This window comes from Schistocerca piceifrons, chromosome 5 (genome assembly GCF_021461385.2).
Source record: "Schistocerca piceifrons isolate TAMUIC-IGC-003096 chromosome 5, iqSchPice1.1, whole genome shotgun sequence".
Lineage (NCBI taxonomy): Eukaryota > Metazoa > Arthropoda > Insecta > Orthoptera > Acrididae > Schistocerca > Schistocerca piceifrons.
This window is the reverse complement of record NC_060142.1, coordinates 117,802,006-117,815,102: the sequence shown is the minus strand read 5'-3', so window position 1 is coordinate 117,815,102 and position 13,097 is coordinate 117,802,006. Positions and strand designations below refer to the sequence as shown.

At 44.7% G+C, this 13,097-nt stretch overlaps 1 protein-coding gene across 1 annotated transcript in view; it reads right to left on the bottom strand.

Moving 5' to 3' along the window:
- The window catches only part of LOC124798204 (arrestin domain-containing protein 17-like), a 158,257-nt gene extending 147,350 nt beyond the window's left edge, over positions 1 to 10,907 (bottom strand). Inside the window, exon 1 of the mRNA XM_047261506.1 lies at positions 10,719 to 10,907. Coding sequence (XP_047117462.1) covers positions 10,719 to 10,839 — 121 coding nt within the window. The 5' untranslated portion in view covers positions 10,840 to 10,907. The remainder of the gene's footprint in view (positions 1 to 10,718) is intronic.
- Positions 10,908 to 13,097: the final 2,190 nt, after the last annotated feature.

Sequence of the window (13,097 nt, the reverse complement as noted above, 5' to 3'; positions counted from 1 at the left end):
TGGAGCGTCATGCGCCTAGTAGCAATCAAACTGTGCTAGGCTTAAAGAAAATTATCATTACATAAAACAGTTTTTGTTGTTTCCTCAGATATACTCCAAACTATAAGATGTGAAGCAGAAGACGATTCTATGAATGTTGGAAGAAGCCTGGCACAATATGAATGATATCAGACGCATGATGACCCGCTTATGGTACTGAAAACTAAACGTACATTCAAAATTCATCTCGCAAACGAATTGTTATAGAAATCACACGCTTTCGTAGAGAAATAAATGCAATTTCTAGTTACGCTCTAGGCAATGTCATCCAGTGTTGAAATAAAACCGTTACAGATTGAGAACAATGCAATGTGAAAGTATAGCAAGTCCAATTCGTTTTCGCCAGAAGATATTTTCTATTCTTTAGTACGATAATACTGGAATGAATATACGTACTGCTATGAGGGTAGGAAACGAGAAATCTATCATATTAAAGAGATGCCGAAGAGTAAGACAGGGCTGTATTTTCTCGCCATTGTTTTTTAATGTTTATTCGGACTATATCTTCAAAGAAGTCCTTGAAAATGTCGAGGTACGAATAGTCCGGAATGCGGAGGAAGTGAACAATGTAGGCTACTCTGATGATAATGCAATATTTAACTGACAGCTTGAATAGTCTTCAGCATCATGTATCCCGAATAACGAAAGTAATGAGCGTTATGGCCTAAAAACCTACATCAGAAAACAAAAGTAAAAGTCATCAGCAAGAAAGATTTACCAAACTGTCATCTAAACATTAATGATACTGAACAAGTACACAGATACGCACATCTGTAAACTAACAACGAATGGGACAACTCATAGGAAATCCGTATTGAGAAAGCTAGAGCTGCGTTTTGTGAATCGGCTACTGTGTTCAGGACCCTTGCCCTCCGAAACAAAATTAAGATTTCTCGTTTCTACACATTCCCTATCCTTTTCTACGGAGTTGAGATCTCGATTTTGACCGAGACGACAGGCAAATGACTTGAGGCATTTGAGATATGGATGTACTAGAGATGGCTAAAGAGTGCTATGGGCAGATAAAATTACTAATAACGATATTCTCCTCAAAATAGAGAGAGTAAAAGAACTCCTAAATACAGTAAACTGCAGTATCTTGGGCACGAAATTAAGAATGGAAATAGGTATAAACTGCTTCTGAACGTTCTTCAGGGAAAGATATCTGGTAAAATAGGAAGATGAAGATCATTTGAGAGCACAAAGCAACTTGACTTCACACACGAGCCAGTAACCTTCTGGAAGAAGCAGAGGTGATATAGCTATTGGTGGTCACCAACATCTGGAACGGACAGGCTCTAGAAGAAGAAATGTTAATCATTCTTCCTGTACCATCGACACGCGCCTTTTCCTGTTGTCGCCTGTCTATTTTTAAACGATTGAAAGAGGCCTTTGGAGAAAAGAGAGCCACGTGTATGAATATCAAGAACTCAGATGGAAACCCAGTTCTAAGCAAAGAAGGGAAAGCAGAAAAGTGGAAGGAGTATTTAGAGGGTCTATACAAGGGCGATGTACTTGAGGACAATATTATGGAAATGGAAGAAGATGTAGATGAAGACGAAATAGGAGATAAGATACTGCGTGAAGAGTTTGACAGAGCACTAAAAGACCTGAGTCGAAACAAGGCCCCTGGAGTAGACAACATTCCATTAGAACTACTGACGGCCTTGGGAGAGCCAGTCCTGACAAAACTCTACCATCTAGTGAGCAAGATGTATGAGACAGGCGAAATACCCTCAGACTTCAAGAAGAATATAATAATTCCAATGCAAAAGAAAGCAGGTGTTGACAGATGTGAAAATTACCGAACAATCAGTTTAATAAGTCACAGCTGCAAAATACTAACACGAGTTCTTTACAGACGAATGGAAAAACTAGTAGAAGCCGACCTCGGGGAAGATCAGTTTGGATTCCGTAGAAATATTGGGATTCCGTAGAAATATTGGAACACGTGAGGCAATACTGACCTTACGACTTATCTTAAAAGAAAGATTAAGGAAAGGCAAACCTACGTTTCTAGCATTTGTAGACTTAGAGAAAGCTTTTGACAATGTTGACTGGAAGACTCTCTTTCAAATTCTAAAGGTGGCAGGGGTAAAATACAGGGAGCAAAAGGCTATTTACAATTTCTACAGAAACCAGATGGCAGTTATAAGAGTCGAATGGGAATGAAAGGGAAGCAGTGGTTGGGAAGGGAGTGAGACAGGGTTGTAGTCTCTCCCCGATGTTATTCAATCTGTATATTGAGCAACCAATAAAGGAAACAAAAGAAAAATCGGAGTTGGTATTAAAATCCATGGAGAAGAAATAAAAACTTTGAGGTTCGCCGATGACATTGTAATTCTGTCAGAGACAGCAAAGGACTTGGAAGAGCAGATGAACGGAATGGACAGTGTCTTGATAGGGGGATATAAGATAAACATCAACAAAAGCAAAACGAGGATAATGGAATGTTGTCAAATTAAATCGGGGGATGCTGAGGGTATTAGATTAGGAAACGAGACACTTAAAGTAGTAAAGGAGTTTTGCTATTTGGGGAGCAAAATAACAAATGATGGTCGAAGTAGAGAGGATATAAAATGTAGACTGGCAATGGCAAGGAAAGCGTTTCTGAGGAAGAGAAATTTGTTAACATCGAATATATATTTAAGTGTCAGGAAGTCGTTTCTGAAAGTATTTGTATGGAGTGTAGCCATGTCTGGAAGTGAAACATGGACAATAAACAGTTTGGACAAGAAGAGAATAGAAGCTTTCGAAATTTGGTGCTACAGAAGAATGCTGAAGATTAGATGGGTAGATCACATAACTAATGAGGAGGTATTGAATAGAATTGGGGAGGAGTTTGTGGCACAACTTGACAAGTAGAAGGGTCCGGTTGGTAGGACATGTTTTGAGGCATCAAGGGATCACAAATTTAGCATTGGAGGGCAGCGTGGAGGGTAATAATTGTAGAGGGAGACCAAGAGACGAATACACTAAGCAGATTCAGAAGGATGTAGGTTGCAGTAGGTACTGGGAGATGAAGGAGCTTGCACAGGATAGAGTAGCATGGAGAGCTGCATCAAACCAGTCTCAGGACTTAAGACCACAACAACAACAGTGTCATAGGAAGACTTCACGCTTTCGTGGCCGCTGTCAAAATCTTCTGGGTTTTTAGGCCGCGTCATATTTCCTCTGAAATAATCGTTGATCCGACCCCTCTGCTGGGATCTTTAATAAAATAATGTTCACATGTTTCGTCCTGGAAAAAGCTTACTTTCAGTTTTATGACAAGGGAAGTACCGCAGCTCCAACCGATCAAAAATTATTTTAAAATACTGAGATGTGTCTGTTTTGCCAACGATAAAGTCATTCATCCGCAAAACTCTGCATCGATATTTGAGTGTTAGTGGAACTAAAGACTACAGAAGCAAAATCTGAATGGAACATTATGCACGTTTGACAAGGGCAACGTGTACACGCGGTACTGGGACAGTATTAGTCCACCACCAGAAGCCACAGTAATCGCATTGTGCAGGTCTTAGAACCCTGCTGGTCCGTGGTTGGTTCGTTGATTTGGGGGAGGGGACCGAACAGCGAGGTCATCGGTCCCAGCGGGTTGGGGAAGGATGGGTAAGGAAGTCGGCCGTGCCCTTTCAAAGAAACCATCCCGGCATTTCCGTTAAGCGATTTAGGGAAATCACGGAAAACCTAAATCAGGATGGGCGGGCTCAGGGTTCGAACCGTCGTCCTCCCGAATGTGAGTCCCGTTTAGTGATCAGAGCGTCACCTCTCTCGGTGCTGCTGTACTTTAATCACTTCATTGAAACTGCACATTTGCTCTTCGATGACGAATAAGGAAAGAACACAGAACACATTAACCTCTAGTTTGGGATGTAGATGGGGCAGTAAAATGAAAACGAATCGGATGGAAAAAAATAAGTAAACAGTTTATTATTTGAAAAGTAATGGCCTTAACTGCTAATACATTTATTCCACTATGAGACAGGACGGTCAATGCGTTCATGGGAGAATGTTTGCAGGTGCCAACGGCAACCGGGTTAGTGTGCCCGCCCACACGTTGCCAAAATTGTTTCGACTACGCTGCAATAGTTTTGATGGGAAGCCCTTACACATCCTCCGTACAGTTCCTGTCTCTCCCCCATGAGATTTCCACATTTTTGGGGCCATGAAGAAAGACATGGTGGCCCTCGATTTGCTTCAGAAGAAGACGCGCACGACTAGCTATAATCATGGTTCCATTGGCAAACGCAAACATTTTTCCGTGAAGGCACCGACTGTCTTGTCTCACAGTGAGATAAATGTATTAACAGTCACGGCGATCGCTTTTGAAATAATAAACAGTTAACTTACCTTTTTTCCATCTGCCTCGTTTTCATTTCACTGGCCCTTATATTACAAGCACTGTATGTGTTGATACATATTGCTATAAGCAGATGTTTAGAATTTCCCCGGAAATAATACGTCATTTATGATTGTGAATCTGCTGGTCATAGCTCACTGTTACCCGGTGTTGCTTCCACAGCGTTAGACTCAGTTCCGCACAGTCGCTTGCTACAAAAAGTGCGCGCTTACGGTCTATCCGATGACATATCCGGTTGGATAGAAAGTTTTCTAACAGACAGGGAGCAGTATGTCGTCCTGAACGGGGCGACTTCAACAGACACAAGCCTAACTGCAGGTGTGCCCCAGGGCAACGTAATAGGTCATCTGGTTTTTACGATTTACATAAACGATCTGGTTGGTGGTATTGACAGCAGCCTGAGACTGTTTGCCGATGATGCTACAGGAAAGTAGTATCACACGAAAGCTGTGAACAATACAATGAGGATTTGCAGAAAATAAATGCGTGGTGTAATGACTGGCAGTTATCTCTCAATATTAGTAAGTGTAACCTACTGCATATAACAAGGCGAAAATCCCCGTTAATGTACGAGTACTGAATAAATGGCCAGTCTTTGGAAGCGGTAACATCCGTCAAGTATCTTGGTGTGACTATTCGAAATGATCTCAAATGGAATGATCAGATTACACAAGTAGCGGGTAAGGCGAATTGTAGATTGCAGTTTATTGGTACAATCTTGAAGTGATGCAGTCCTGCAACAAAGGAAATAGCTTGCAATATGTTAGTTCGTCGAGAGTATTGTTCGTCTGTATGGGACCCTTACCAGTTGGGTCTGATTCAAGAGATTGAGAAGGTGCAAAGAAGAGTGGCAAGATTCGTGACTGGTGCATTTAGCCATCGTGAGAGCGTTACAACTCTCATAGGAAGTTTGAAGTGGGACACACTTGCAGATAGACGGCGCGCTAAACAGAAGGGGCTGCTCACTAAATTCCGAAATCCGATCTTCGCCGAGGATGTAGAGCATATATTAATACCACCAACTTTCAAATCGCGCAATGATCTCCATTCAAAGATGAGGGAAATAAGAGACCGTACTGAGGCGTTAAGACAGTCGTTTTTCCCTCACGCGGTCCGCAAGTGGAACAGTAGAGGGGAAATATGACTTTGGCGAGAATTGTGCCCTCCGCCACACACCGCTTGGTGGCTAGCGGAGTATATATGTAGATGTAGATACCCAGACCAGTTAATCTCCACACACCGACTGTACACAAACGCATTTTTTTTTTTTTTTTTTTTTTGCGGATAACTGACCTTAATAGACGGTACAAATGACATCTAAGTATTTTAAAACAATTTTTATTAGTTTTACCTGCTGGGGTCTGGTTACTTCCCATGTACGAAGGTTTGAGCGCAGCACTGGGCGTCTTTGTTCGAATGTCTACCATTAAAGAGCAACACTTTGCTCCATTTATGTCACTCTCTTCTTTCGCTGCGACTGAAGCAAGCGTGTTTATATGTACTTCTCTCTCTGTGTACGCTCCAAGACTTCAACCTAACAGGCATCCCACACACTCGAGCAATATTCCTCTCTGAATCACGCGACTTGCTTATAACCACTGTTCCTTACACGAAATGCGTTTTCCTTGTATGCCACCAGTGAACCAAAAATCTGCCATCCCCTTTTATTCCCGACTGAATTTATGGACCGTTCCGCTTCACGTTCATTCTCCTTTAAATGACGTCACGCCCACTTTCAGCCGTAACTGTTTTCTTTGCGTTACTGAAGTCTCTACTTTTGTGCCACTTTCAAGCATCTACAAACAAGTTAAACGACACTAATTTTTTTTCTTCCAGGTTTCCGTACGGCGTTACCAATACCAGATTTATGCCACCGGAAGTGCGTTAAAAGTTTATTTCTCTTCTATTCGGTACTGTGCGAGGCATTTTTCTGCGTTGCGTGCCCACTACCGATCACGTTCCATCTTCGAGACACTTCCTTGCACGAGGTAATATTGTAAACCTCCCGACGTCTTCTACAGTTCGGTAACGCGACACAACAGAACTAGCGACAGCGCTATCTACAAAAAACTTGTATCTGACAATCGTCGTAGCAGCCTGCCAACAATGGACAAAATATTAACCTCGTCGAAATGCTTGCATTATCACTATGAATACAGAAATAATAAGTTCACGAAACGTAACAATGCAATAGCCTCCGACTCTGTAGGATCACAGCATCACAACCGGAGTCTTCACGTCATGCTATCACCTGACGATAGGAATGTCTGGCAACACCCAGTGAAGCTATCACGTACACCCATTGCAGCGAGTGTCTGGCTTGATAGAATTCTGCGAAACAGTCGGTTTCAAAACACTTGGAGAGCCCGTGACGCAAGCCTCTTCACGTACATGGACAACATACCAGGCCGATGTCCAGGAAGGGCGGTACGAATGGTGACTACCTTGTTTGAGTGACTTAGAGACTGACAGAATCGCCTATCTGGCCGACAGTCGATAAAAGATAGCTAACTTTCCTAATAAAATTCCGATAATTAATGTAAGAATGTCTTTCAGGCCCGCGCCAAAAGAGGCAGTGGAGGTTATTTTATAGTAATAACATGTCGCTCCGAAGAGTATAAATAAATAATCTTTCTTCCCATGTCAAATCCGTGGAACATGTTCCTTGCGTGAATGGATAGTGAAGAAACCTTAATATGTGCCGGCCGCGGTGGCCGAGCGGTTCTAGGCGCTTCAGTCTGGAACCGTGCGACTGCTACGGTCACAGGTTCGAATCCTGCCTGGGGCATGGATGTTTGTGATGTCCTTAGGTTAGTTAGGTTTAAGTAGTTCTACGTTCTAGGGGACTGATGACCTCAGATGTTAAGTCCCATAGTGCTCAGAGCCAGAGTCGAGCCTTAATATGTGGCAGGATAGAAAGCACCTCTGCCAGGCAGTTTATAGTAATTTCCAGTGTACTGATGGGAACATAGACGTTGTCTTCCGACAATAGCTGTCGTCAGTTGCCCAGTGTCCGCGTGGCGAAGTAGTGCTAGCACCCCAATGCACCCCTTTCCGGTGGGATTGGTGGCAGCCCTAGGCTATATATAGATGCATGATGACCACGCACGTCCTCATCTCCGTCGTGCTAAGGTTTGAAATCACCCTCTAAGTCACTTAGCGGGCGGCAAAATGTCGAATTTCTGTCGTTATGCACTAAGCGAAGTGGAGCTACCAGTCCCAGTTTTCTTCATTTACGGCTGAAAACAAGTATTCATTGAACGACTTATTAGTATTAGACATATACACTGCTGGCCACCGTAATTGCAACACCCTGAAGGAAGCATCCGAATCAAGTGAAATTTACACCATGGGTTTGCAGCGATGAGATATGCAACTGATTAGAATTTCAGCGCAGACGCACATCACGCGCGCCTGTGGCGCCACCTCATAGCGCCATTTAAGGCTTGGCGATTTCGACGAGTGTACGTTCGGCACGTGTGTTTACCTTGTGGTTGTTTCGCAAGACGATCAGTTATGCCTCGTAGACAACAGCGAACATCGTTTGATCAAGTATCCGAGTTCGACAGAGGAAGGATAGTGGCTTGCCGAGAGTGTGGATTATCATACAGAGAAATCGCTAGTCGTGTTGGACGAAACCAAACAATTGTAATGCGGATATGTGACCGTTGGATGCAGCAGGGTACGATGAACCGACGTGGTCGATCGCATTCACCTCGGTGCACCACTGCACGTGCTGATAGGCAAATTGTGCGCATGGCAGTGACGGATCGCTCAGTGACATCCCGAACCATAGCACAGCACATTGCGTCTGTAACGCATCATCCAGTGTCTGCGCGTACCATTCGACGCCGTTTACAGCAGAGTGGTCTGTCCGCAAGACGTCCATTGCTTCGTCTACCATTGACGCAGAACCACAGACGTCTCCGTCGCCAATGGTGTGATGACAGACGGATGTGGACGGCAGAATGGAATGACGTTGTCTTTATTGACGAGGCACGCTTCTGTCTGCAGCACCACGATGGTCGGATTCGAGTGTGGAGACACCGTGGAGAGAGGATGCTGGACAGCTGCATTATGCACCGCCACACTGGTCTTGCACCGGGTATTATGGTATGGGGCGGTATTGGATATTACTGTCGCACACCTCTAGTACGCATTGCCGGTACTTTAAATAGCCGGCGCTACATATCCGAGGTGCTGGAGCCAGTTGTCCTTCCTGACCTTCAGGGCTCGGCCACAGCCATATTTCAACAGGATAATGCGCGACGACACGTGGCACGCATTGTCCAAAGGTTCTTCGTCAATAACCAGATTGAATTGCTTCCCTGGCCGGCTCGCTCTCCGCATCTTTCGCCGATAGAAAACATGTGGTCCATGGTTGCTCAACGAGTGACCCAGATTACATACCCAGCTGCCACACCAGATGATCTTTGGCAACGTGTGGAAGCTGCTTCGGCTGCTGTACCCCAGGAACACATCCAACGTCTCTTTGACTCAATGCCGAGACGTGTGGCAGCGGTGATCTCCAACAATGGCGGCTACTCTGGCTACTGATTCTGGCAGGAACCACATGTCACAGACGTCTGTAAACGTAATCATTTGATACTTGGTCAACATGTTATCTACACAATAAATTTTGTTGTGCTACCTCTTGGCTTTCTTGGTGTTGCATTTACGGTGGCCAGCAGTGTAGTAGTAGATTTGGCCTAATTTCTCCGAAATTGCCAATATTAACGTGATGGCCATTGTCTTTGCATTTAGACAGGTAAAAGGGTAACGAACAGTTGGAAACATTGTATTGACAGTTCTTTCTTTTTACAAACGACAGTATTACAGTTCTTGGGCGAATTCCTGTCTTTCTTGCAGCGTGAGTCATTCAGTTCGTTGCTTCAGAGTAGTGGAAGACGAAATATCACCTTTTCGAAGGAAGCATTTACTGTTTCTGACGATTCCCGAACGATACGTGTGAAATGTTTTATTATGGTTTTATAAGAAAGCACATCAATTTCCATTCATAATGTCCGATTTTTGTGCTGAATATGCGTTTACGTTTCATGGCTTTTGATTAATCCACATCAAGATAAGAAGCATCATAAATTAGAAAACGTTGGTTAAAGAGAAAATTCTAGTAGCGAATTACATATTAACACTGTATTGGAAAGGAATTACGCTTCATGCAAGACACCTTTGTGGTTTTGTTTCTCCCAGACATGTTTCAGTACTCTTTGTGCTACCTGTAGCGGCTTTGTTTATTTTCTTCTGCAAAATTGTTACATGGTAATCTTCAAAGTAAACTTATGGTACACAATATTTACATTTGTAAAATGGGCGATTATTGTCAAATAAAACACAAAAAAATACACAAACCCACTGAAGATACCACAAAATGTGCCGAAACAGGTCTGCGTGGAACAAAACCACAAACATCCGACGGAATTCCTCTCCAATTTTCTTAGCAAGCACGGAAACAAGAAGAACTGCAACATTCACAAAATTATTAACAGCGTATCCTCTTAAAATCTTCGTCATTCATCGAGTTTCAGACGTGAGAACCAGCATCATCTTAACTTTCAAACGATGTGTTCGTCAATTTTTTTTCGTATTTTTAAAACAGCTTTTTGCCTATGGAACTAAACATTTCTACGTTTCACATATACTTCGGTGCAACCAAACGCTGCACAGTATTTCACCACTGCAGGAAAGAAACCTTTACTGGAAATATCTAGATAAATCTAACAGTATTCCAAACTGCCTATTGGCTTCTGACTCGGGTTTCTTCGGCCGACGTTCGTCTGATGATTTTACTGACGTTTCGCCAGCGCGACTGGCCAGTTCTCCACCGGCAATGGAGGCTGAAGCTTTGACAATGCCAGCCACTCGCGCTGGCGAAACGTCAGTAAAATCATCAGACGAACGTCGACCGAAGAACCCGAGACAGAATCCAATAGGCAGTTTGTCAACAAGTGGCCACGAAAGCCTTAACAATTTTGTAGTATTCCAAAAGTCGTCTGCAAATGGATACCTGCATTCAGGTGAACGAGATGTTCGTTTCAACGTAACGTCATGTGATGGTGTGTGTCATCTACGCCTGTCTCTTAACGTCCGAGCACGGCTGACGAATGCCGTGTTAGTACCTTTCGCGCAGTACAAGCCGGCACTGGGCGCGGTGGTCGATGGGAGTGACCGTAAACGGCAGAATCCCTTACGGCCGCTCTCGTCATCCACCGAGCCCAGTGCTGGCCGGCTTGGACCGCGCAAAGGTAGCGTGTAGTGGAGTAGGCAGCCGCCTGTGCTTTGAGTACGTAAGACTCACCCAGAGCAGGTGTCTCATCTTCCAGTTCCATGAGCACGCGCCCCGACAGGAACTGCCCGGGGAAGTAGAGTAGGTTCGTGTTGTCGAACAGGATGAGGAACTTTAGCAGCTTCCGCGACATGGCGGCGCCGCGCTCTTACCCACACCGCAAGGCAAACTGTTCCGATCCGCGCTGCACGACCTACGGCTGCAGACTGAAGCTGCGGCCGGCGCGACGCGAGCGCGCCCTTGCGTCACCTAGCGACGCGCTCTCGAACTAAGGCGTCCACCACCTCCTCCTCCTCCTCCTGCTCCTCCTCCCCCCCTCCCTCCCTCTCTCTCGTTCTCTCTGTCTGTCTGTCTGTGTGTGTGTGTGTGTGTGTGTGTGCAGGTATCACTTTTTACTCTACTGGCGTATATGTTACACTCACAGGCGCGGTGTTGAAAAAGTAACAAGTGTGGATCTGCGCCTGAGGTGACGTTACGTTGAAACGAACATCTCGTTCACCTGAATGCAGGTATCCATTTGCAGACGACTTTTGGAATACTACAAAATTGTTAAGGCTTTCGTGGCCACTTGTTGACAAACTGTCTATTGGCTTCTGTCTCGGGTTCTTCGGTTGACGTTCGTCTGATGATTTTACTGACGTTTCGCCAGCGCGAGTGGCTGGCACTGTCAAAGCTTCAGCCTCCAGCAACTCGTCGTGGCATGGACTCAAGTCGTTGGAAGTCCACTGCAGAAGTATTGAGCCATTACTGCCTCTATAGCAGTCCGCAATTGCGAAAGTGTTGCTGGTGCAGAATTTTGTGTACGAACTGATCTCGCGATTATGACCCATAAATATTCGATGGGATTCATACTGGGCGATCTGGGTGGCCGAATCATTCGCTCGAACTGTCCAGAGCGTTATTCAAACCGTATAAAATGCATTTGACCATCAGCTGCATTTATGTTAAACCCAATTATCGATCGGTTTCAGTCATGGACCATCTTCGCGGTTAAGGGTTAAAATTATTCAAGTGGCAACATTAGCCGCACAAGGTAGCCGCGCGGTCTGGGGCGCCTTCTCACGGCCCGCGCGAATCCCCCCATAGGAGGTTCGAGCCCTCCCTCGGGCATGAGTGTATGTGTTGTCCTTAGCGTAAGTTAGTGTAAGTCAGATTAAGTAGTACGAAAGCTTAGGGACCGATGACCTCAGCAGTTTGGTCCCATAAGACCTTACCACAAATTTCCAAATCTTCCACATTACATTTGTCATTAGTTAAAAAATGTGTAGAACATGTCATGAACATCAATATACGACACGGGACTTCTAGAAGCAGACATACTAATACCAAGTGTACATAGAGCAGTACTGAAGAGAAATCTTGACTATAAGTATTATATTGCGCAGAATGTTGATGAGTTGGTCAAAGATCTTTAGAAAAATTAAAAGCCAGCTGGAGTGGCCGAGCGGTTCTAGGCGCTAAAGTCTGGAACCATCCGGCCGCTACAGTCGCAATTTCGAATCCTGCCTCGGGCATGGATGTGTGTGCTGTCCTTAGGTTAGGTTAGGTTTACGTAGTTCTAAGTTTTAGGGGACTGATGACCTCCGATGTTAAGACCTATAGTGCTCAGAGCCATTTGAACCATTTTTGAAAAATTAAAACCAGTCGGGAACAACTGTGACTGAGTGACGCGGTGCGTTGTTGCTCATCACATCAGGTCCACGAGCGGCCGAAAATGGCCTTCAAGTAGGCGAACAAAAGCATTTCCAGTCAATGATCGGTTCAGTTGGATGAGAGGACCTAGTCCACTCCACTTAAAAATGTCCACTATCCAGTGGTTCGTTGACAGCTTGGGTCCATGGCTTCGTGGGATATGCTCCACACCCGAACCCTACCATCAGCTCTTACCACCTGGAATCGGGACTCATCTAGCCAGGCGACACTTTTCAGTCGTCTAGCGACCGACCGATATGGTCACGAGGCCAGGAGAGGCGCTGCAGGCGATGCCGTGCTGTTAGCAAAGAACTGGCGTCGGTCGTCTGCTGCCACGGCCCACAAACGCCAAATTTCGCCGCACTATCCTAACAGATATTCAATCTGTATATTGAACAAGCAATAAAGGAAACAAAAGAGAAGTTCGGAGAAGGTATCAAAATCCATGGAGAAGAGATAAAAACTTTGAGGTTCGCCGATGACATTGTAAATCTGTCAGAGACAGCAAAGGACTTGGAAGAGCCGTTGAACGGAATGGACAGTGTTCTGAAAGGAGGGTATAAGATGAACATCAACAAAAGCAAAACGAGGATGATGGAATGTAGTCGAATTAAGCCGGGTGATGCTGAGGGAATTAGATTAGGAAATGAGACAAAGTAGTAAAGGAGTTTTGCTATTTGGGGAGCAAAATAACTGATG